The sequence below is a fragment of the Sodiomyces alcalophilus genome, assembly GCF_042370955.1.
Source record: "Sodiomyces alcalophilus JCM 7366 unplaced genomic scaffold ACRALscaffold_6, whole genome shotgun sequence".
NCBI lineage: Eukaryota > Fungi > Ascomycota > Sordariomycetes > Glomerellales > Plectosphaerellaceae > Sodiomyces > Sodiomyces alcalophilus.
The window spans coordinates 1,100,520-1,124,879 of NW_027263537.1; the positions used below are offsets into that span (position 1 = coordinate 1,100,520).

Below are 24,360 nucleotides of genomic sequence, written 5' to 3' on the forward strand. Positions count from 1 at the left end.
TGGCATCGGTACTCACCTCTCCAGTAGTAGTGACCTAGGCCTTGATAGATATACCGTAAGAACTCAGTACACGTGTAAACTCGAAAAACAATCATGATTACAACCTTACCTTAGGGTAGTGTCATGAATCTCAGCTCGGTCTGTTAAGAGCGCCGCTCCGAGACGCGGTAATTGGATCAAGGGCACCAGCTAGACTCCATTAGACGTCACTGGCGTCTGTTCCCTGGATAGTAAGGTCTGTAGCCCGCTGTCCTCGCTGTACCTATCCAAAGCGCGGCTTTTCCACTCGTCCCAATCCAGCCCATCGTCAACGCCGACGGCATCCCGCAATCCTCGGAAAAGGCCAAGGAATCCATCCCAGTCTTCGAGATCGTAGCCGCAGCAGAACGCAAACCTGTGTTGTAGGCGGCCGCTCCGCACATAGCCGGCGAGATCACCCCGCCCCTTGGCGTCGAGCATCTCGGCAAAGGCCACTTCTTCATCGCCGAGCGTATTCGCACCGTTGTAAAAATGAGCCACGGGTAGAAAAGCGATGGGAGAGTTGAAGGCGTGCGCGGCGGGCGCCGTGTGAGCCCACTCCCAGTCGATGATGCCGGTGATGTTCAAGTCATCGTCCACGAGAATATGGTCTCCCTTGTCATCCGCATGCTTGAGGTAAAAGGCCTTTTCTTCCTGCGCCGAGGCGGGAAGGACAGACGGCACCAGGTCGAGGAGGAATCGGTGGATGAGGTAGGCGTCGAGCGGCCTTTGTGAGTACATCTCCTCCCGGAGAATGAGATCCAGAATCAGGCGGAGCCAACAAGTATGGTATTCTTCTACAGACGATAGAGGGCCGATGGCGTGCATTTCAGGACCGTCAAAGTCGGTGAGAGACTCTCTGGCGAATGGGCCGACGTGGAGGTCACCGGGGAGGTCCAACGAACCAAGGTGTTGGAATGGATAGTTGGAGAGTTCGATGAATATATCCGCAAGCTGGTCCATGATCTTCTTTTGCGCAGGTTGGGACTGCGGGGCCCATCGTAGAGACTTTCCAGGTAACATCTCCATGAGGATATATCCGACGCCGACAGGACTACCATCACCTTCCAAGGCGTAATCCAGCACCTTGGGTGCAGGCACGCTTGTCCTCTCCAAGAACTGCAGCGTAGCAACTTCGCTTCGGACGATATAGTCCCGTAGGACAGGGGGCGGTGACGTGGAGTTCAACCGTCGTATTCGCGCAATCCATCGGATGCCGTCCTCGAAGGTGATGATGATGTGATAGTTCATGCCTCCCATGACTGAGCTCCGCGTCGCTCTGTCGTACCGCAATGGCGGGACGGAGCAGGGTACACCGCCGCGTAGCTGGGTCGCCCGGGCTGTAAGGGCCGCAGTGTTGACTCTCCCAATCAAGGCAGTGAGCTCTCGCTCCTCGGCCTCTCCGGCAAGCGGATCATACTTTTCAGCATCCTATCTCAGGTCAGTGGGCCGTTGCACGTCGTCCCGGGCAACGAACTCACCCACCTCCCATCTTGGGCAATGGTGGTATTCTCGTTGGAGATGGACTGAACAGAGCCGACGGCTGCAAAGGACACATTCTCCGATCGTACGGACCGAAGGCCGCTTGCAAGGCTCGAATTCGCAGGTCCACATGGGCATCTTTTGAGGGGGTCTATCGAGGATGGATTGCCTGCCTTGAAGTCACGTGCGCACTTTGAGGTGTAAGCTTCCACAAGGTCTGGTACACTGTATCGGAACGGCACGGATTTTCACAGCTGCCGGCCCAGGGCAGCTGGGTGAAGTTACATAAGCAAGGGTACCTCAAACGGATCGTCTGTGTTCATATGGGAAAGTCCCTGTGTATACAATAGGACCTTCGCCCCGAGTCAAAGTACTTCGTGGGTGATAATTAGGTAGATTACCAACAGTAACTTGACATGAGTGTCAAGCAAATGTACCCCACCTACGCACATCTGTAACGGGGTGTTGTAAGTACATTTGCTCGACAGTTTTGTCTCGTCACTGTATCTAGCTCCAGCCACTCCGCCTTTCCTAGGTCCCGGAAAGGGAAAATCCCTATAAAAAGCAAAAATGACCAAGAGATTTCTAATGGGTATATAGTCATATATAGCACTTTAATAAAAGGGACGCCCCTATACTATACCATTATAGTCTAATAAAGGGCTCTAGCCAAGAACCAAGATAAAATGGATCCAGAGAAACACGGCATTGGATCCGAGTCCCCACTCCTTTTCCCCGGCCCCAGACCGAAATACGTCATACCCAATCTGCTGGGTTTCCGAAATCCATAGCCGAAGATACCCGGCACCGGCTTCACACCTCAACCTCCGCGTCCTCTCACACCCCCAAAACCTCCCCAACTATATTCGTACTTCGTACATTGGATCACCATCACCTCCACTTCTCCCCGAAAGGCCAGGCCAAGGAAACCAGCCCATCAGACGACAGAAAGAATGCGACCGCCCCTCTCACTCTGCATCCGCCGCAGTCTCCGCAGACCGCCCACCCTCCTCCGGCCCTACAACGCCTCGAGAAGCAGCAGCAGCAGTAGTAATAGTAGTAACAATTCTCCTGGCTCAGAACCCCCCACCAACGCCCTTGGCTCCCGGTGGTTCTCCGACCTGCAGTCACGGCTCCGGCGGCTAGCGGCGTCGAGCCTCGGCGCGGCGGGGAGGAAAGAGGCCGAGCGGCTGCTGCAGTTCGTCCAGGCCGAGTGGATGGTGTTCGTGGCTGGCCGGGAGGGGTTTCTCACCGAGGAGAAATGGAGGGGCGTAGATCGGAGTCCGGTTGCGTGGGGGAATATGGTACGTTGTCCTTACGCTTCGTTATGCTCGCCGAGGAGTTGTTCCTTGTCAGCATAGAGATGAGCTGCGCTGATATAGATGATCCTTTTACTCTGGTTCGCGAAGGTCAGGATAGTATGGTAAGCAGTCCTTTTGTAGAGTTTACGATACATGTAAAGCGTCGGTTCCCTATGCTAAACTCTTCACGTAGGGTACGATCTCCCAACCGCACCACCCCGCTCTTTACGTCTACCTTAGTGACATGTTTTCCATCCTGAAGCACGTAACCTATACCTAACACTCCAATTACCACCAGGACACGTCAACAACGTCATGTACAACCGCTACGCCGAAACAGCACGCGTAAACTGGGCCCTCTCCCACGCCCAAGGCCGGAGCCCCGAGGAACAAGAGCGCTGGGAAAGCCTCCTAACCCCCCGCGGCGTGGGTCTCATCCTGAAAAGCATAAGGACCGACTTTAAATTTGTGAGTCTTCTCCTCCCTCCCTTTCCTCCGTCTGCTCCTCCTACTCCGCTCACTCCCCCAGCCCCTGGGATTCCCCGACAAGGTCACCGTCCTCGACAGACTCGTCGAGAAACCCACCTACGACTCGGACGTCCTCAAACTAGACGTGCTCATCCTCTCGGAACGCCACAGACGCGTCGCCGCCCGCTGCGAGGAGGAGGTTGCCGTCTACGACTACCGCTCCGCCACCAAGACCGTGCTGCCCCGGGACATGGTCGACCGACTCGCCGAGACGTACGAGTTGCAGGAAGACGCGAGGCGCGCAGCCGAGGCCAAGGCCGTCGAGGTGATCCGGGCGGTCGAGAGGCTAGAGTGGATGTGAGTAGAGGAAACACAAAGGTACGTGGGAGAGCATGGGAAAGACGGCAGAAATATTAAAAATGAGCGCTTTGCTTTTATTACACGGCTCCCGTCCGGCCTCGCAGGCCAGACGTCGTCGTTCCTCATGACCAGCCAAAAGAGGTTGCCACGTCCACCCATACCGTAGGTATCCCGGCTCTATATGTACGCCATGGTCTCTCACTGTCTAAACTCCGCCGTCGAAACCACCAAGTGATATCGGGTCCGTCGCATCTTGGTTCGCCTGGGATGCCACTGCCAACACTCCGCTGCCAGGAACTTGCGCTGCGACCCTTTGCATGTTCAATGATGGCTGTTTTCTTCTTCCTGTATCCCCTGAAAAGAACAAGCAGGGACGGGGAATGCACTGGCCGAGCAGAGAAAAGAAAACAAACCGTAACAGGAAAAATAAAGAATAAAAATCAGACCGCTGCCCAAGCACTGTCGTAGGGGCTGGCTGTGCACCAACCCAACCAGATCCCTTGACATCCCGCTCCATCTTTGTTGTTGCTGAGGAAATGCCGCTAACCCCCCAATTGTATGACTTTCATACTGTATGGTCCCCCTCCCCAAGACGGGGAACGAAAAGAACGCCGCCCTGGTATCTCGAAATCAAGAAAAACGCAATGCAGAGACTCCCAAATTTTTGACAGGAACCGTATTCGTGTGCGTCATAAACAATGGTCCAAAGTAACCCTTTTCTCTCCCACCCACCCATGCTTCGGCGAGAAAGACAAAGAATGCTGGCTCGACTTCTGTCGAAGCTTTCCGTCCGGACCTAGTCTTCATCGATCGGGTCAGGATTCGTCGCGCGTAGTACGGGCCTCGTCACCTTGCGCGAATAGTCATGGTCGTCGTGTAACGTGTTGATGCTCTCGCGGCTTTTATTCCGGTACATCGGCGCCGCATAAGGGTCCATTCGCGGGTCGACGGCCATGAGCCTGCTACTGCGGCGCTGTTCTGCGCCGGCATCGGCGTTCGAACTCGGTCCACCCATAGTCACGACCAGGTTAGGGAGCCGAGGGGTCGCCGCGGAACTACCGCCGCCGTGGTCCTCGTACTTGTCGTTGTTGATGCCTGGGTCCCCCTTCTGCTGCTTTCGGCGTCGGAGATATAAGAATATGCCAACCGCGGCCAGCAAGATGACGCCACCAATGACGCCGATGACGATGCCGACAACAGCTCCCGTGCCGAGGCCGGATCCTCCGTCGGATGACTCGTCCGAGTCGGCTGCGTCGCTGTCTGCCGTGCTTGACGGGGTCACAAAGACGGTTCGGACGGTGCCGCCCGTCGTTATGGTCTCGACGCCTGAGGCGGATGGACCCGGCGTTTCCTGGCCAAACAGTTAGCCCTAGTCACCTGAACTAGCGAAAGAAAACACTCTTGCTTCTCGCCCCCTGGTAGAACTCGGACACTCTACAAATCGTACAGAAGAAGTACTCGACACGCCGTCTTTCGAGGTCGTTTCCAACGAGGACGATGAAAACAAAGAGGAAGGAGACGACAAAGATGTTGTTACCGAAGATGTTGCCGAACTCTGGACAGTCTCAGTCTCATCCGTCGTCGGGGACGTCGCCGGCGACGTCGTCGAGGACACCGTTGGGGATGCAGAAGGAGACGTAGCCTGGAACCCCGGGATTTAAGTTACTGCTTTTTTTTTTCTTTTCGGGTGGTGGTGGTGGTGATGGTACGTCCGACGTGTTGGGAATCGACAAGAGACTGGGCGGAGAAAGGCAATATCGACGGCAAGGCAATTTGAAACAAAGAGGTGGCCATGGTTGGCGGGTCAAGTAATAATTGCAACGACATGACATTCGGGGTGGGGCTTAAGGGGGATCAAGGCTTGTCGCTTACCTCTGATGTTGCTGTAGTCATAGTCGTCGTGCTCGAGCGGGAGCTGGAGGTGCTCTCGGCTAGTGTCGACGTGGGTTGCCTGACGAGGCGCATATACCCATACCAGCCGGGGCGGCTGCCGCAGGATTCGGAGGGATAGCCAGGACACTGAGCTGCGCAATCCTCATCGACGCTCCCGAGGCTCGACTTGCCCGGCTCGACGTTGGAGCACCAGCATGATTGATATTGAACAATGGCAAAGGCGAAATCTTTCTCGATGCAGTGATCCTGGCAGAGGCCATTGGATTGGTACCTGTCGATGACTAGAAAGGAAATTCATTCCGTCAGTCTATGGCTCGGAAACATTTCGAAACTCCATTGTTGGGGGACCCTGGACATACGTGGATCGCCAGAGCCAGTGTTGACGGAAGCGCAGAGGTCCTGCTGGAGGGTCTGCCTCCGAAGTATTGGGTTGTTGGTCTCCGATGTAGTCGATAGAGGAAGTAGAAGAAACAGAGACGCGCCCACGAGGCGGGCAGTCTTTGATAGGGTCATGTCGAAGGCAATTGTGTCCAGGACCGAACTCTGGAGGATACACATTTGGTTAGCAATGTCGACTGCATTTGGCACGAACTAGGATAAAAAAGAATAAGTGGTCACAAAGCTTTACGGAACACACGCAGTGTACCCGTTGGCTCTTCCTTTCGGTACGTACGTTTCCAGAGTAGCTGGTAAGAGTTAGATCGAGAACTCGGGTACGAGCATCAGCAGGTATTGATGAGGGTTCGGTCTGTCGATGTATCGGGCGAGAGCGTCAAGGTTGAGATGCAGTACAGTCAAGCACTGCCATGACACCAGTCGAGCGAAGGGTTTGCTGTTTTGTTTTTCGCGAGGCCTAGCAGTGGCCTGAAGCCTGCGCGAGGCTAGAGTACAGCAACTAGTCGAGCCAGGAGAGCTGGTAATCAATGTTGTAGTGGCTGGCAGAGAATCGATGTTGAAAATCTGTTGCCTCGGCGTTTTGGTCGTCTCTAAAGATAACAAGTTGAAGTCGACGAAGAGACGAATTGAGGTCGGTCTTCTGAGAGACGGAGGAGGAATGGCCAAGAGAAGTGTATGGAGGGAGAAACGGCGAGACAGGGAGCCGATGCAGGCAGGACAGACCGGGGGATGGGTGGGAAAAAACGAGGCGTCTTTGCTCAACCCAGCCACGGGCGTAGGAAGTGGTAAGATCAATGGAGAAAGAAGCGGGGCCAAGAAGCCGCACTACGGTAAACGGGAAGTAGTACGAGGCGAGACGAGGTGGAGATGTGCTATCTCTATCTTGCTCTTTGTCTTGTTTTGACGATGGCTTTTACTTCGCTTCGTATGGGGGTTGACTTGGGAAGGGGGGATGCAAGGAGTGCTACGTCCAAGGAAAGTGGACCAAAGGCAGAGAAACAGGACAAAAGGTAGATAAAATCAGACAAAGCGAGTCGAGTCCAAGAGTCGGCCGAAATGAGGTTGAAATGAGAGACGGCGAGGGAGACGGAGGGAGAGGGACGGATGGAGGAGAAGAGAGTGGGCTGAAAGAGAAGGAAAGTGTCACAGGTTGATGGAGTACGAAGGGCGATGTACAAAGTACAAAGTACCTCCGTATCTCTGCCGCCTCGAGCAAAGGTGGGGTGGTGGACAGGGGTTACGAATTCCAGTTACCAACCAGGTATCAAGGTACCCGCAGTGCTCCGCATTGTACATGCATGTACCGACATCTGTAACTGATACGCCACCCTTATGCACAGGAACATCTCTGGTACGTACATGGATTGATAATGACAAGCTGCTCATCACGACAGAGTGTCTGATCGACGAATAGATGGTGAATTGGCGGCTAATTATGTAAGTACCTTATTATGTACGTTGTACCTCTGGCAACGATACTCGTCTGAATGATACAAAGAGCAAGTACCAAAGACGATGACACGTTGACTGCAAGGTGGGCCAGATGAACGGTGTACATACAGATATATGTACCTGGAGAAAGGAAATGAAAGGGGTTGATGAAAACAAAACAACTCTCTTTCTCTTTTATCCCGCGTTCTTCTCTCAACTCTGCTTCTACAACGTACTGCGCTACCGAATGGAAAGAAACACTCGAGCTGAGATTAAAACACCGGGCTCTCTAGCGGGTGGGCCAAGATCCCCGAGTACGAAGAATAGGCGATAATGTATTTCGTACATCTTGGCCAGGCCTTGGCGCACGTAAATCGAAAGCGCCAAGTACTTAATACTTTGCGATTACTGGACACGTACGGCACGGTACGGAGTAACCGAAGTACCAGCTCGTCCCTTGTACTTTGCGGGCGGTGGACTGCCAGTGGAGGCCACGAAATTAGCAATGGGCAAACCGGCGATCAGCGGTAGTCTGCTCGCTAATCCCTCGATTCACTCTCAACTCCCTCGCGGAATGTTCCCTAGCTTTCACTTTAGGGCGTCACTAGTAGTTCGTCCATCACCACCCAGTCTCCCCTGAATTAGGAGTTCGACGGTCGACCAACGGACCTGCCACTATCCCTTAGCCGTGTTTTCTTTTTTCTTTTTAGAAACAGAATCGACACACGAACATCTGCGCGTCGCGTTATACAACGTACCTACGAATACACCTAGTAGGTACTATGAACGAACGGGTGAGAACCCTAAGACTACGACAACGTTAGCCGGGACTCGACCTGTCCAACTTGATCCGTCGGCACGGCAACTTTCCAAGGTTGCAACTGGCAATAGATAAGTCAACTATAGCCGTCGCCATGGCACAACACTCAGTCTCCGTACGTCCTGTTCCGAATATTCTGTCCAACGGAAACCTCGGTCGCACTTGGGCGTTCATCCATCGGGTCTCTCACTAGCCCCTTTTCCTGGTTCGTACTTGGTTGCCCATCTCCATACAACGTATTCGTACTCTCACATCTCGACGTTCCATGACGAGTTGGACACGTCAGTGATCCGCTGTTTCAACGGGAAACACCGTTACTTTATAGGCTCATACGATGACAATGATACTGTTGTCCATTTCCTTTTCTTATGTCTCTTTATGCACCAGATTTCAAGCGAATTGCACGTTTCCGTCTCTCTATCTTCGAGTCCACACCCCGACGCTCCTTATTTGAGACCGATGGCATCACAAACTCCACCGGTCGTACTACCCACTGATCAGTGAACTAGCATGCTTTGGCGAACAAGTTGGACTTCCCAGCTTGTGGCGCGTATCACAGGTCTCCAGCACTGCAAATGCATTCGACAGAATGCCACGTGATGGTGTTTTATTATGCCGCCCTCTCCAGGGGCACGCATTCGACTTCTGGTCGCGGCACGGGAACTGGGCTCTAAGCATGTGTTGTCATGTCCAGACGTCTACCCAGTCCTCCAGCACAGCCAGACGCTCTATGGCTGACTTGATGGGATGAAATGAGATGCCGTTCAAGTTGGACTGCTTCCTCGTACTCTTTTGTCGTTCCTCTGAAGGGCGATGGCTGGCTTTCCGGATCTCCTCTCCGCGCCAAGCGCAAACCGAGACTTTCCCGACCCACGAAAACAAATGATGTGGAGCGATCGATCGTGGAGTTCTTGTTGGGAATGGGACCAATGCACGTGACTCGAGACAGGAAAAAAGGTAAACAAACAGAAACAAGACAAAAAGAAATGAACAAGATCGCAAGGAGACGCGTACAACGTAATTACGAAGTACTCAGTAGTCCATCCGTCCGTACCATCGGGCCGTTCATCAGCTCGGCCCCGAGATTCGGTCTGACGTAATCAGGGGTCCCGTAATATCGGAAATAGTTTTGCCGTTCTCCGTTCCCGCGGCACGTGGTGGTACCTTATGTTGGTGGATGGCTCAGGGATAACAAAGTACTCAGGGGCTGGAAAAAGTTCACGACCATCACGCCCCCTTCACCACCACAACCTTCCAGCCTCGTGCAGCTTGCTCTTCTTCAAGGTCTTCTGTCTTCTGTCCAAGGGGATCCCCCTCCCCAAAGACAGATTTTACCAGAGCCGCTGACCGAGGCATGGAACGTTTAGCACGAAACCTCATCTCATCTAACCTCACTTCCACCTCACCACCCCCCTTAAGTTCATTATTCTATCTTTTTGCGATGCGATAAGAATGTCCTGGCTACACATAGATCCTAGACCTTTGCATCCCGCCCTCTCCATCTCCTAGACCCAGCATGGCCGTGCGAACGAGCCCTTCGAAGCGGCCCCTCTGCTTCCCCGTCCTCTCCCTCCTCACAACATTCATCCTCACCCTCGTGCTCCTCTCCGCCCTCCTCTCCCTAGACCCATGCCTCACCCTCCTCGGCAAGGGCCACTGCTACGGAGACTACCACTCCGAGTACTCCTTTGACGTCGGCCGCCTCGACCACTCCTCATGGATGCAGTCCATCCCCGACGACACGAACCTCACCAGCCTCTCCATCCCCGGCACCCACGACACCCTCACCTTCGACATGCGCGACGAGACGTACCAATGCCAGAACCACAACCTCTCCGCCCAGCTCCGCGCCGGCATCCGCTACCTCGACGTCCGCGGCCGCCTCACCAACAACTCCATCCTCATCTACCACGCCGACCGCTACACCGGCTACACCTACACCGACGTCCTGCTCACCGTCTTCGACTTCCTCGACCAGCACCCCAGCGAGACCATCGTCATGCGCCTCAAGGAGGAGGGCAGGCCCTACGGCCGCAACGACCGCACCTTTGAGGAAGCCTTCAACCACTACCTCCACAACGATACCGACACGGCCCCCCGCGCCCAGGTCCACTTTTACATGCCCGACACCTTCCTCCCGCTGCCCACCCTCGGCGCCCTCCGCGGCAAGATTCTTCTCCTGCAGCAATTCCCCACCGCCACCGCCGTCTCACCCGCCTTCTTTAACCAAGCCAAAATGACCCGCAGCCCCGCGCCGAAACCAGGCTCGGGCTCAGGCCGCTACGGCATCGTGTGGGAATCGCGCGTCATGGTCCTCCAAGACCTCTGGATCATCCCCAGCCTGCAACACCTCGACATGAAGTGGGACGCCATCGAAGCCGCCCTCATCCGCGCCGCCGAAACGTCCCACCCCGCCGACCGCGCCAACGACGCCCTGCACCTCTCGCACCTCAGCGCCTCCGTCGGCGTCCTGCCCATCGAGGCCGCCGCCGGCTCGCGCGACGGGTCTGTCGTGGGCATGAACGACCGCACCGGGCGCTGGTTGGTCGAGCAGGCCGTGCGGCGGGGCGAGGAGGGGCAGCAGTCGTACTACGGCAGGACGGGTATCGTCATTATGGACTTTCCTGGCCAAGACCTCGTCGATGCGGTCCTCGAGCGGAACTCGGGTTTGGCGGTCGGCGCATGGCCCAAGCGGACATTGCGGGTGATGGGGCGGTCTCCTTTACTTTCTAGACCACTTCATTACATTTCAAAGCTGCTGCCCATAGATTCTGCAGTCTCTTCTTTTGCTTTTTTCTAGTTTTAAAAGATACCCTTTACACGGCCTCCAACTCTCCCTTGCGATGGCCACTAAACCCTTACCCTTAGCTGGCTACCTAACCACACAGCGACTGGCTCCGGCTATGAATCTCTCCCGATTACATCTACATACACTTTTTATTGACGTGATATCAGGCGATTTCGGCCATTTAGGTTCGACCTGATAAAGCCCCTTTGCTAATCCAAGGTAAGGATCTTCTTAGACCCGCAGCGTAAATCGGTCGAGGACCGAGACAACACCAAATCCGGCGTGGCACGAGTACACAACAAGCTAGTGTATAATTAAAGAGCAACTCCGCCCTGGAATAGGTAGAAAGACGATGGACAAGACCAATCGTGCCGACAGGATCGCATAAGATCGCCAAAATGTTACCCAATGCGGCGCAGGATTCCTTGCCCCAGCTGATCGACACGACGGTTCGTTCCATAATTTCAGCGGTGTGTTCATCTGCTGGTTTTGGTTACGATCGATTCCCTGAGCCGCGAGCAATCGAATCGGGGTCGTCGATTCAGGGGCGTCCTTACATAGTTCCCCGTACGTACACTACGTACGGGGTATGATTTGGTCTCTCGACATTTCAGAGTCCTTTTATTACTGCAGGGCAGTGAGAAACCCGGGACAGCATCACCACGATACACGGCACTTATCAAACTCACAGCCATTGAAACGGAACAACCGGGGCTCAATGAATTTGCATTCTCATCCCTACGTCTACTTTTCAACTGCATCTGTCCTTAACCTACATGATCCCTACATGCGCCAGGTAATGACATTGAATAATGATAACATGTCGATACAAAAGACGACGCCATCCATGACCTATAATGAGAAAACGCCCTGCTACAGATGGCCTCCAGATAGGCCCCAGATGATATCCTCCCAAGCCGTCCCTTAAAATCCCCTTGCTCCCGCTTGCTCCCGCCGCTCCGGCTACCTCCCCCTGCCGCTCCGTACCGATTTGGAAGGGCTGCTCTCCCTACTCTTCGTTTCAAAGGTCTCCACCATTTCCAACACTTTGGTCCGCGGCCTCGCGAACCGCACGGCCTCCGCCGTGTGAATGGTGGCCGAATGTCGCCCGTCTCCGGTTATCGACGAGCCGCCGTCGTCCCCAAACGACTCGGCCCCTGGACTGACGTCTCCCATGCTGGTACCGCCACTCCCGCTGGACCCCCGTCGTGCCGTACCGTCTCCTATCGAGGGCACGTCCAGCAGTGTGCGGCCTGTCCGATCCGGCGCCGGGGCCCAGGGACCATCTGTCCTCCCGGTCCACTTTGCCATTCCCAGGATGGCGGGGTTAGGAGAGCCCACGTTGGTATTGATCTTCTCGAGACTCGGCGTTTGCTTACGGATCCGTAATGGCCCTGGCTTCGGGGAGGATTCCTTCGCCGCGGTCCTCTTTTCCGGGTCCAGGGAGGGGTTCGGATATCCGGCAGCTACCGTCATCGCTGTTTTCTCTCTTTGCGCGTGAAATGGCGACTTTGGCTCCTTGTCGTCTTTGTCCCGCTGCTCCTCGGGGTCCACCACTTTTTCCTCCCCTTCCTGTTGGTCGAGGTCCGCTTCGTCGCCGTTAACGACGCGTAGTTTCTCCCGCGGAACGGTGAACATGACCTGCACCAACCTCTTCTCAATCTCCTTCTCGATATCCCACTCGTCTTCTTGGACCCCTGGTTCGCCGTTATGTGCCGATCCGTGCGAGCCCTCTTCACGTCCCATTTTGTCACTCGGATACTCTCCTGTATCATCAACTTCCCACCCCCGTCTCCCCTGTTTCCGCCGCAGCAACTCGGCGCCTCCAATACTGGACAGCCCGAGGAGGCGGGACTCATAAGTGGTAGAGGTTTCGTCTTGTTGTCCGTCGAGCGACCGCCGTGTAGGGCTGATGCTCCTGCCACTCCCGTCCTCGCTCTCGGTATTGCTGCTGGTCTCTCGACCCGGTCGTCCTGCACCGCCTCCTGCGCTGAAAACCCGCCGTATGCTACCCAGCCACCCCTGTTGGCGGCGAGGTTTGTTCTTGCTGGGGCTTCCGGGAATGAAAATATCGTCCTCGTCTTCCCCGCCAGCGTAACCGTTCCCGCGACGGTGTTGCTGAAGATGGCCGTCCCGCTCCGTCCGTTGAAGGAGTGATGGGCCTTCGGCTTGGAGGATTCCAAAGCCAGACGTGGCCGTTGTGAAGGTGTTGCTGCTGCTGCTCGAATTGGAGCCCGAGGTCCCGAGGCGGCCGTCGCCGTTTGTGTTTGCTCCTGCTGCTGCGGCGGTGGCGGCAGCAGTGGTGGTGGGCCCTGTCAGGAATGAGCGCGAGATGAAGTTACTGAAGGCGCTGCGGTTCGAGTCCGAGAGCCCACTAGCCGAGCGTTCGTCGTCTGCCCCGGACGGTACAGGGGTGGAGGCGGCGGAGCGCACAGAAGGTCGGCGCGTCGGGGCGTCGCGGTGGTTGCTAGCAGCCGCACGGGAGCGGGCCGGTATTTGGGCGAGGAGAGCCTCGGCTGCGTCCACATCGGACTTCCAATCTTGGACTTCAGGATCAATCCGGTGGTGGGACGGATCCCTCGTAGGACTGGGCGTGGCGCTGGCACGAGAGGGAGGGAAGTACGTGGCCGGGGCAGATGTCAAGCCCGCCGTAGGGGTGGCGAACGGGTCGGAATAGGTAGGCGAGGCAGGCGTGTCGGGCGCTGGGTCGTGGTTGCGATCATGAGTAGCCGTCTGAGCAGAGTCGTCTGGATCCTCTTCGTCGGCCTCGTAAATCGGATGAATGGAACCCGGGCTTGTCAAGCTGGCCGTGTGAGACAGGGCGGGCTGGTAGGCACCTCGCGCGGCCCGGGGAACTGGCTTTCGTGGAACAAACAAGCCGGGAGGCGGTTGGGTTCCGTAGCCGCCCTGCAACGAGCTGCGGCTGCCCCTGAGCGTCTCGTATCCTAGGGACCTGCCTCCGGCCAGGTCATACGGTCCACGGCCGCCGGTGTACCAGGGCTGTTGGGACCAAAAGTCATTTCTTTCCATCATGTCGTCGTCATCTTCTCGTAAGAACCGGCTTGCATCTTGAGCCAGGTCCCGGACCGTGTCCTCGCGTCTTTTCCTCTTCAACCGCCTCCTGTGGCAGAACCAGACCAAGATGGCGCCAATGATGGCCAGAGACCCAACACCTATACCCACACCAAGGCCAATGGTCCTGATCCGGTCGTTGTCGTTTGAGCGGCCACCATTCGAGTCTGTGCTGTCACGGTCGCCTCCAGTGTATACAGGGTTCTCGTAGGCGGAGTCCCAGGACATTGACGTTAAATTCAGGAACCGGGGCGAGCGGCGGGTATTCCGTTTCTCGACAGCTGCATTATCACCAGGGTCCGTAACCTCGTATCCACCGTAGACCATCATGACATTTCCCGGAAGCAATGCGGCGCCGTGGCCGTAGAGGGCAGGTCCATCCGGTTGACTGTCGGGAATTTCCCATGTCCACTCCCCGTACGAGTCGCCCATCCTGAGAATGGCGAGTTGGGGGTAGGCTGCCTGAGAGACGGTGCCAACCCAGCCTCCAAGGATGGCCAGTGCATCTCCTTCTTCGTTTAGTACGGCGGTGTGGCCAGACCGGCTGTCTACGCTGGTCATCACGTCCCGGTTAGCCAGCTTATTGGCGGCCAGTTCGAGGCCAAGGTCGTCGTCGTCGTTGTCGTCGCGCTGGCTGGGTTCATTGATGGTGAGAAAGGACCACGATTCCTCAGGTAGGCTCCAAACGGCGGCTGTGCTCATATTGATGAAAGCGTGCTCCGTGTGCCCGCCGAGCATGACATGACGCCTATTTTGTATCAGGGTGTCGGACCTGTTGGAGAGTGAGGGCTTGAGGGCGGTCAAGGTAAAGCCGGCCGCCGGAAAGGCCGGGCCTCTAGCGGCGACGAAGGACGCCTCGTAGCCTCCGCGAGATCTGTCGTGGGCGCGGGTAAGGCGGACCATCTGGTTCGAATAGGCCGCGTTGGATTGCCAAGCTGACGGGTCTGAGGTTGGCGATAAACACATGCCGCCATACGAGTACAAAGCGGGTTCGGATATGATGGGCGTCCAACTCGAGGAGAACGTTATGCCGGCGCCTAAGAAATGCGGCCCCAGCTGGATAGAGTCATCTTGATCGTCCGACACAGCGACCCGGCTCTTTGCCCAGACGCCCTCGGTGGACGATAGACCTAGGCCCGTAGGAGTGTATGTCCACACGTTGTAGTCGTTTGGGGACTGGCAGTCTCCCGCTTGGACGACGATGGTGCCATTGTCGGTCAGGCTCGGCAAGAAAGTGGATGTATTGGATGATGCGTCGACAAAGGGCAGGTTCGAGGAGACGACTTTGAGGTTTGTGTCGCCATGGACGGTGGCAGAGATATCGAGTGAAAGAAGCTCTACTGCAGCCTCATCGTTGTCGATCCTGTCGCTGGGGGCAAAGATGTAGACAAAGTCAGAGTTGGCGCCGCTGAAATTGCTGCCATCGGGAGCAATGGTCAGAAGTTCGGGAAGGAGAATGGTGGTGGGAATGTATGGAAACGTTTGCGCCGCCAGGGGTAGAGCTGAGGTTGCGAGAAGGAACAGAACCAGTCGCGATAAAAGCCTGGCCGGTCGAGACGCCGTGTCGCTAGGGGCCGCAGGCGACAGTGGCAGTAACAGCGACGGCGACGGCGACGGCGACGGCAACGTCATGCTGTGTTGCGTGCTGTCGAGGGATAAGCGGTATTCGGTTCACCTCGGTCGACAGAGCAGTGCCCGGCGTCTTGTCAACGCATGGTTCTCGGTGGTTACCCGTTCAAATGCGCCGTGGCAATGACGGTAATTTTCTTGTCGTTATCGCGGTGGCTCTGGTTTGCTGTTGTCGTTTGACCTGTCCTAAGCCTTGTGGTTGTGGGTTGGCGCCTAGAGTAGGAAAAGCAGATGGTGAAAACACCATGAGCGAGTGGAAATTGGCAACGCGTAAGCCCGGCCTTAGCCAGCTCTCATGCTGGGACGGACAGCTTGCGCCTAAGGGTCCAGTTGGCGAGATGGAGAATGTGACTGACGATCAAGAGGCAAGGCAAGGAGATGGACCCATAAAGCGACCAGAAAGAAGGCCAGGAGTAATGATGATTAGAAGAGAATCGGCGAAGAAGATTCCAAAGTGGATAGGGCAAGACAATATGGCCAAGGTGGAGAGAAGTCAAAGCATTGGGTTCGAGACCCGTGTCTACGGAGGATGATCAGGGTTCTATCGGATCAGGAGATGGCCAGAGTGTGTCGTGAGCCAATGATTGAGTGCAGGAAGGTAGGACCAAGGTCCGTCGAGTCCTTCCGAGTCCAGCTGCAGCCTCTGACCCCTCGTGCCTTCCAAGACGGGACGATGGGAGACGATAGAGGAGGTGCGTCTGTTTTGATGTGACAGTACTCCTTCCGTTGTTAGAGCAACGACCCACTATAGCATTATCGGGGTGTAATGATTGGCTGAAACCCCGCTTGGTGTAGTAGCTACCCTGTCAGTTCTTATCAGACCCCACCTCGGGGCTTCCTTCCTTGGGTGGAATTTCATACCTAATATTGACTCCCTGAAGGTAGGAACAAAGGGAGAAACAAGAGGTGTACTAAATATGTACTCATCGGAACCTTTCTTTTCATACAAAGGACTGTCTAGACCATGGTACCATTTATTCATCCTAAAGTCACCAAATTCCCATGAAAAGGCAAGGAATGAAATCTTATTGCGAGTCAAAATGCGGTACCTCTGTCCATACACTCCTCCCTTTACCCAGGTCAGTCCAAATGACTAAGCCGACGGCGACGTCGCGGGCGCATCACCAGACCCGGGCCCCAGGTGCTTGTGATACTTGGCCGGCAGCTTCTTGCGAAGGCCCTCCAGCATATCCTGCATCTTCCTATTCTGGATCGCCAGGTTGGCCGTGCGCGCCTCCAGCAGCCTGGCGCCGTCCTCGGTCGCCGCGGCCCGGTAATAGTCCTCGTACGTCTGGGTGGCGAAGCGCAGGCTCTGCACCTCGCGCTCGAGCAGCCGCGCCTTGGTCTCCAGCGTGTCCTTCTCCTTGCCCAGCTCCAGGTTGGCAATCTCCGTCTTGGTGGCCCGGTCCAGCTTGTCGACGTACTTGCGCTCCCAGTCCGACGTCCGCGCCGGCCACGTCGGCGTCACCACCGACACCACCTTGGGCGCCTCCTCCAGCCGCACCGTCTCGGCCGCCCCGGGGTGCTCGCCGTGCGCCGGGAGGATGAAGATGGGGCTGCGCCGCGCCGCCTTGCCCCGGAGCCGGATGAACCGCGTCTTGGCGTCCCACGCCACCAGGCCCCGGTCGTAGACGTCGCCGCCCCGCAGCTCCCGCCACATGCGCTCCCCCACCACGCCGCGCTGCTTCCAGATGCGCTCCTTGGGCTCGATCAGCGCTTCCTGTCGGTCCAGCACTTTGTGGATGTACTCGAACACGTCGTCGCCCGAGTTGCACAGGATCCACCGGTCCTGCGGGAAGGCAATCTCGCGTCCCAGGTCGCTGCCGGCGCCCTTCGACCCGGCCGTCTTGGATAGCGTCTGGAGGGGGATGGCCGCCTCGCCTTGCAGCGCATCCAGCGCCTGCGCGTACGACAGCTCCAGCTCGTGCATGCGGCCCACCAGGTGCTGGTTGAACAGGAGCCACTGGCCCAGGAGCGTGTTGCGGGCGGCCTGCATGTCCTCCCGGTCGGCGTCGGCGTCGGTGGGCAGCAGCGACATGAGCCCGCCCGTGGCGCTGTACTCGTGGTCGAGAATCTCGAGGCACTCGTTGGCGTGCATGGTCAGGGCCGCGTGGTTGGCGTACGGCCGGACCTTTTGGCCGCCCGGGTGCTGCTCGACCTGGCGGCTCAGAGTCAGGGGGCAGTGATGCACCACGCCGGCGACGTCCGTCTGCGACTCGACCTGGTTCATCAGCTCGACCAGCGGCTTGTGGTGCCACTCGTCGTCGGTGTGGTAGGGCGTGGAGAGGTCGTTGAGCCAGTCGAAGGCCTCGTTCTCCCTGAACCGCCGGACGGCATGGCCGCCGGCATGGTTCTTGCCGTCGACCTCGCCAAAGCTGGTGCTGACGGAAATCTGCCGGATGAGGATGGCGAGGGCCTGGGCGTGCTTCTTTAGTGCGAGGAGCGTGGGTGCCACGCCCGTGGTCGAGAAGTAGCTGCAGTTCAGGTGGGAGAGCAGCTGGGGGTCCATCTCCGTCACCTGGCTGTACCGCGAGACGTATTCCGTGGCATAAGGCGTCTTGGGAACTGCCCCGTTGACGGGAGTAAATGTGCTCGAGTCCATTGTGTCGTATCTGTGTGACTGACGTTGGCGATGTGATGTCCGAGTCGTGGGGTCTGTTGTCCAGCGTTCCAAGTATCAACTTTTCGCGTTACTGCTCTGCTTCTAATCAAAGAGGCGACGAAACACCGAAGAGCAAAACCTGAGAGGACGTGGAGAGACAGAGAGAGTTGAAGAAACTGGAAAACATTGTTTATGACTACGACGATGCGCCATTGATATTTTGGTTACTTGACTTCCCTTGACTTCCCTTGACATGCCCACCGTCGCGCCAACAAAGGAGTGAGTACAATTCCGGACAAAGAAGGCTGCGTAGGGAGACGGCCGCAATGCCTCAATGGCAGAAAAGGGTGGGATGAGCTCACAAAGAGACCGAAACCTGGACTTGTTTTTGGTCCAGGAAAGAATTGCGCCCTCACCATGATCGCGATTGTCGTGGATGGTCCAAGAGTCACGTGCCAGGGGTTGGTTATAGTCGCTTATTTTAGATACGACTGGTAGAATCACCATCGGGGTAGCTTTACCTGTGTGCCTGGATCTTCTCGAACTGTTGTCATAACGGCTGTTTGCCAACCTGAATAGGTACGAATATACGAGTAATCACAAAGCTCCGCCAGGTTCAAAGTCGTCATGCTTTGAGAGTTTTGGCGAATGATGGAAAGTGACTCGTAACCCCTAAAAATTTCAAAGTATTTGGCCTTAAGTTTAACAAAACTTGTGCATTTTAGGCGCAGCGAATCCAAGGAGAGAGCCCTCTACCTGGATCATGGTTATTTGGAGCGTGGATTTGGTGGAACACATGGTGAAGTTGAAGATTGACGTGTATTGAACACAGGAGGACGGATGCGGAGAATGGTGTCATATGTCATGTCGACCAACGGGATGGACAAAGAGTTGCTTAATTGAGAATAGCTGGATCACCATCTCTGCTCGCGTTGTGAAGACACAGGTGGCCAAGTGAAGGGTGCCAGGGAAGAAGGAAGAAGAGTGAGCGGATTGGTACAACGGTACATGGCCAATTTGGAGTACGATGACGCACGGAATGCGTACAACGTATTTTGTTTCCCCCAGCCGCCATTGGTAAGACAAAGAACTTGCAACAGTATGTACATAGGTACACTATTAGTAGCGCTTTCGTACCTTCTTTGAGATGTTCAAAGCTGATCTTTCATAGTTACCCCGTGCTCTATTTATTAATAGTCGAAGGGCAGAGGGAAGACAAAGGGAGGAAATAAAGAGACTATTCATTCAAGTTATTCAGAGAATACTTCGTACAACGTACCGTACAAGCCACAGAGGCCGAGAATAAACTGTGTACCTAGGTACATTGTGGGCATGACCATCAGTGGGTCACGGACTTGATTTGAGAACCAATGTGGACCAATCATGTTACGTCATGGATGCAGGTTTCAGCAGGGCAGGCATCCGGCCGGGTACAATCACTGGGGACCGGCCAAGCTTTCTCGCTTCCTCCCCCGGCAACTGGAGTGCAGGGGTTCCATGAAAATACCACATTGGCTTTTGTTCCCGATCTGTGATAAAGTACAACGCAACGTCACTGCCGTACGAAGCTTAAACTCGCCTGTCCATGCCTTTGGGTTGAAACAAAACGAGCGTGTTGGGTGGACGGTGGACGATAGACAGGGGAACAGCGTGGCATCACTTGTCTGGTCAACCTCCTGGTCAACGACTCGGCGTTGTCAGAGCAGAGACACAGCTGAGACTTCATTTCCGCCTTCATCCACTGGTCTATTAGCTCGCGCGCTTTCAAGCCATTGCTGTTCCCCACCCGCCTACTGCACTGCATTCTAGTGTACCAGTAGTTTATTTGTATACACTACAACGCACGCTATGTACTTCGTACCTTTGCCTGAATTCAGACCTCCGTCGCTGCTAGATACGTTGTACTTTACTTGGCCGACGATTGATACGCCCCTTTCCCGGGTACATTTGTTTTGTTTGTTCAATGGTTGCTCGCACGCAGTTTCTCTCTTCCCTGTCTCTACCCCATAATTCTCCAACGGGAGGCTGAAGGCGTTGATCGCCCTTACGTAAGAGACCCCGTTGAAATAGCAATTCAAGAACAGTACGTTGTACGTACCGTACGGCGCATATCAGTACTTCGTACGTTGTACCTATTGAATCTCCCTATCACTTGATCCATGTCTACCGGTACATACAGCGGATTACATAGGCGACCCGCAGTGCCCAGGGCGATCCCAGACATCCACTTCGTCCAAGGTATCAAACCCTGGTCCGCCTGCACGTCGTCTTTATTTCTTCTCCTTGGTCTTCCTCTCTTTCACCCCGAGTCCCGTTTCCTCTTCAAATTCTCGCTCCCTTGTCCCGACGCTTTGCCCAGCCTACGGACGAGGCGTATTGGAGAGCATCCCCGATTCACCTGCTCCCACTCCACCGATTGTCGACCGCCGCGCCCCTTTCACTGTTCGCTGTTTCGCAGTCGGATAGAGCAGCCATTAAGGAATCAACACCGCCTGCTGCCACCATGGGCCTACTGGAAGCTCGCCAGCAGCAGGGCGAGGCCCTTGAGGGTTCCCAGGACTCGTCCGTCTCCGGTTCGTGCCATAGACCTCACAATAGAAAGTGTCCACATACGCGTACGAAAACTGATCTTTGACTCCCCAGGCATGGTGTCGACCCTGGTCCCCGCCCTCGTCATCGCCAGCATCTACTTTATCGTCTTTCTCGTTTTACGGAAGAGCCAACGCAGGTTCTATGCTCCCAGGACCTATCTTGGGAGCTTGCGCGAGCAGTATGTAGTTCTATGCAGTCACTTCTTCCTCTTGACTGGGGAGACTCATTCGCTAACGAAAACCGTCTCTTGCAGGGAGCGCACGCCCGCCTTGCCCAGCGGTCTGTTCAACTGGTTCGGCGCCTTTCGAAAGATCCCCGACCACCATGCCCTCCAGCACCAGTCCCTGGACGCGTACCTCTTCCTCCGCTTCCTGCGCGTCTGTGCCACCATCTGCTTCGTCGGCCTCCTCATGACCTGGCCCATCCTCTTCCCCGTCAATGCCACCGGCGGCGGCACGCAGGACGGGCTCAACATCCTGAGCTACAGCAACGTCGACGTCGAGTCGGACCAGGGGAAGAACCGCCTCTATGCCCACGTGTTCCTCGGCTGGCTGTTCTACGGCTTCGTCATGTACATGATCCTGCGCGAGTGCATCTACTATATCAATCTCCGCCAGGCCTTCCTCCTCTCGCCCATCTACGCCAACCGCATGTCCTCGCGCACCGTCCTCTTCACCTCGGTGCCCGACGCCTACCTCGACGAGGTCAAGATCCGCCAGCTCTTCGGCAACTCGGTCAAGAACGTGTGGATCGCCGGCGACACGAGCAAGGTCGACGACCTGGTCGAGGAGCGCGACAAGACGGCCCTGAAGCTGGAGGGCGCCGAGGTCAAGCTCATCAAGATGGCCAACAAGGAACGCGTCAAGGCCCTGAAGAGTGACAAGGCTCCTTCTCCCGCCGCCGCCGCCGCGACCCACGACGCCGAGCCGGGCCAGGTGGCCGCCCGCTGGGTGCCCAGCAAGAAGCGCCCCACGCACCGCCTGGGCAAGTTCGGCCTGTACGGCGAAAAGGTCGACACCATCGACTGGTGCCGCGGCGAGCTGCAGAGGCTCGTCCCCGAAGCCGCCGCCGCCCAGGCCGGCTACCGCGCCGGCGACTACAAGAAGATCGGCGCCGTCTTTGTCGAGTTCCACACCCAGTCCGACGCCCAGGCCGCCTTCCAGGTCCTGACCCACCACCAGCTCCTCCGCATGTCCCCCCGGTACATCGGCGTCCAGCCGAGCGAGGTCATCTGGAAGTCGCTCGGCATCCCGTGGTGGCAAAAGGTCATCCGCCGGTACGCCGTCATCGCCTTCATCACCGCGCTCATCATCTTCTGGGCCATCCCCTCGGCCGCCGTGGGCGCCATCAGCCAGGTCTCGTTCCTCAAGTCGCTGTCGTGGCTCTCGTGGCTCGACGCCGTGCCCGAGGTCATCATGGGCGTCATCTCCGGTCTGCTCCCGGCCGTGGCCATGTCCATCCTGATGTCGCTCGTCCCCGTCATCATGCGGCTGTGCGCCAAGCTCGCCGGCGAGCCGTCGCTGTCGCGGGTCGAGCTGTTCACGCAAAACGCCTACTTTTGGTTCCAGCTCATCCAGGTCTTTTTGGTCACCACCATCGCCGGTTCGGCCGTCGGCGCCGCCCTCGAGATTGTCAACGACCCCATGTCGGTCTTTAGCATCCTCTCGTCGGCGCTTCCTCGGTCGTCCACCTTTTACGTTTCGTACTTTATCGTCCAGGGTCTGACCATTGCCTCGGGTGTCATTTCCCAGGTCGCCGGCTTTGTCATTTTCAAACTGCTGTACAAGTTTTTGGCCAACACGCCGCGTGCCATGTACACCAAGTGGGCGGCGCTCAGCGCCATCTCCTGGGGCTCGGTCCTGCCCATCTATACCACGATATCCGTCATTAGTAAGTGAAGTCATTGTGGGAATCGTCAGAGGACCATTGTGCTAACGGATCCTTCCAGGTATTGCGTATGCCGTCATTGCGCCCATCATGCTCTTCTGGTCATCCCTCGGTATCTTCCTGTTTTACCTGGCGTACCGGTACAACATCCTGTTCGTCACCGACACGATTGTCGACACGCGCGGCCTGATCTACCCTCGCGCACTGAAGCAGCTGTTTGCCGGCATTTACCTTTCGGAAATCTGCATGGTCGGCTTGTTCGCCGTATCGCAAGCATTTGGTCCTCTCGTCCTCATGGTGGCTTGCCTCGTATTCACCGTCCTGTTCCACATCACCATCTCCAAGGTGCTCGATCCCCTGCTTTACAACCTGCCGCGGTCGCTGCAGGTGGAAGAGGAGCTTCTGCTGGCCGGCGAGGATCCCGAGGCCGCGCGACCCGTCGCGTCGAATCCCACTACGGCGGAGATGGGCGGCAAGGAGGCGGCCGCGACAAACGGGTCCGCTCCCAGCCAGGCGGAGGGCGCGTCCGACAAGCGGGGCAACATCATCACGCGGTTCCTCAAGCCGTGGGTGTATGCCGACTACCACACGCTGCGGAAGCTGGTGCCCCGGGATGCGATTGATTTCGACCAGATGTACACGGAAGAGGTGGAGAGGGACGCCTACTACCCTCCCTCGGTGACGGCGCCAACACCCCTCCTCTGGATCCCCGCGGATGAAGCGGGCGTGTCCAAGGACGAGATTGCCTTGACCAGCAAGGTGATTGGCATCACGGACGAGGGCTGCGTCATTGACGAGAAGAACAACTTGGTCTGGGATGCCGAAAGCGCGCGGCCTCCCATTTGGGACGAGAAGGTGTACTACTAACTGGATACCCTTTTGCACCTTTGCCACTTTGCATTGCACACTTTGATGCCATCCCGGAAAGATGAACGGGATGGGTGAAGTTGGTGGTTTGGAACACCTGTGATGATATTCGAGGTCACGGAGTAATAGTAATTGTGGGTATTATGAACGGGGGGATGTGTCTTCATGACAACTGCTAGTCTTACTAGATAGCTTACGTGCGTCTTCCTAATCATTCTCCTTTTGTCTAGTGCCTCGCCTTCTCTCCATGGTCGTTGGGACAACTGATACCTGTTGGGAGTGTGCATATGGCACGTTTCTTCGGCTGTTTGCGAGGTTGTCTATCATTGTTGTCTAATCCAAGGTATTGTTTGAATAGCCGATAGACAGCACTTTAGTCGGAATCAAAACAACCAACGGGTATTACCTCCATGGTGTCATAAAACAGTCTGTTGTTGGCCCTGAGATGGATTTTGCTCTAGTCTTTGCTCTGCTTTTATAGATTTTGCTTTACTTCATAGTGAACAAGCAAAACCAGCCTTGCTTGTTATACGCTTTACACATGTTTTCAAGTTGGATTTACTTTGCAAACGCCTCTGGATCTTTAGAAACCTTCATTCTTCTGTTGCCTCCATGTCCGGGTATTTATATGTACAACTGCGACCTCTCCTTTATCCTTTGCTTCGGACATGAGGTTCGTGAAGACGTAGGTACGAAGTACGAAGTACATGTAAGACGTATCAGCCACATCCTCCGCCACAGGTGCGGGTAATTT

The 24,360-nt window shown here is 56.1% G+C and overlaps 7 protein-coding genes across 7 annotated transcripts; 3 read left to right on the plus strand and 4 right to left on the minus strand.

The window, feature by feature from the left end:
* Positions 1-93: 93 nt before the first annotated feature.
* On the minus strand, positions 94-1,646 carry ACRALDRAFT_1081362 (uncharacterized protein). Its single transcript, XM_071019145.1, has 2 exons — positions 1,504-1,646; positions 94-1,449 (listed from the first exon to the last, which is right to left on the minus strand). The coding sequence occupies exons 1-2, from the start codon at positions 1,636-1,638 to the stop codon at positions 190-192; spliced, it is 1,395 nt and encodes a 464-aa protein (XP_070873276.1). The 5' UTR covers positions 1,639-1,646; the 3' UTR covers positions 94-189.
* An 807-nt stretch (positions 1,647-2,453) lies between these two features.
* Positions 2,454-2,927, plus strand: ACRALDRAFT_1056479 (uncharacterized protein; the record flags this gene model as incomplete). Its single annotated transcript, XM_071015882.1, has 2 exons — positions 2,454-2,804; positions 2,910-2,927. 2 exons carry the CDS (start codon positions 2,454-2,456, stop codon positions 2,925-2,927), a joined length of 369 nt encoding a protein of 122 aa, XP_070873277.1.
* A 1,498-nt stretch (positions 2,928-4,425) lies between these two features.
* ACRALDRAFT_2043288 (uncharacterized protein) lies at positions 4,426-6,035 on the minus strand (the record flags this gene model as incomplete). The annotated part of the gene is made up of 4 exons (XM_071021338.1): positions 4,426-4,980; positions 5,167-5,271; positions 5,502-5,803; positions 5,882-6,035. The coding sequence occupies 4 exons, from the start codon at positions 6,033-6,035 to the stop codon at positions 4,426-4,428; spliced, it is 1,116 nt and encodes a 371-aa protein (XP_070873278.1).
* Positions 6,036-9,685: 3,650 nt separating this feature from the next.
* On the plus strand, positions 9,686-10,969 carry ACRALDRAFT_1081364 (uncharacterized protein; the record flags this gene model as incomplete). Its single annotated transcript, XM_071019146.1, has 1 exon — positions 9,686-10,969. The coding sequence occupies one exon, from the start codon at positions 9,686-9,688 to the stop codon at positions 10,967-10,969; it is 1,284 nt and encodes a 427-aa protein (XP_070873279.1).
* A 689-nt stretch (positions 10,970-11,658) lies between these two features.
* On the minus strand, positions 11,659-16,067 carry ACRALDRAFT_1081365 (uncharacterized protein). The gene has a single exon (XM_071019147.1). It carries the CDS (start codon positions 15,659-15,661, stop codon positions 11,921-11,923), a length of 3,741 nt encoding a protein of 1,246 aa, XP_070873280.1. The 5' UTR covers positions 15,662-16,067; the 3' UTR covers positions 11,659-11,920.
* A 442-nt stretch (positions 16,068-16,509) lies between these two features.
* ACRALDRAFT_1063154 (uncharacterized protein) lies at positions 16,510-18,960 on the minus strand. Its single transcript, XM_071016740.1, has one exon. The coding sequence runs from the start codon at positions 18,258-18,260 to the stop codon at positions 16,752-16,754; it is 1,509 nt and encodes a 502-aa protein (XP_070873281.1). The 5' UTR covers positions 18,261-18,960; the 3' UTR covers positions 16,510-16,751.
* Positions 18,961-20,461: 1,501 nt separating this feature from the next.
* Positions 20,462-24,213, plus strand: ACRALDRAFT_1063155 (uncharacterized protein). Its single transcript, XM_071016741.1, has 4 exons — positions 20,462-20,833; positions 20,904-21,030; positions 21,106-22,742; positions 22,801-24,213. The coding sequence occupies exons 1-4, from the start codon at positions 20,764-20,766 to the stop codon at positions 23,604-23,606; spliced, it is 2,640 nt and encodes an 879-aa protein (XP_070873282.1). The 5' UTR covers positions 20,462-20,763; the 3' UTR covers positions 23,607-24,213.
* The last annotated feature ends 147 nt before the right edge of the window (positions 24,214-24,360 follow it).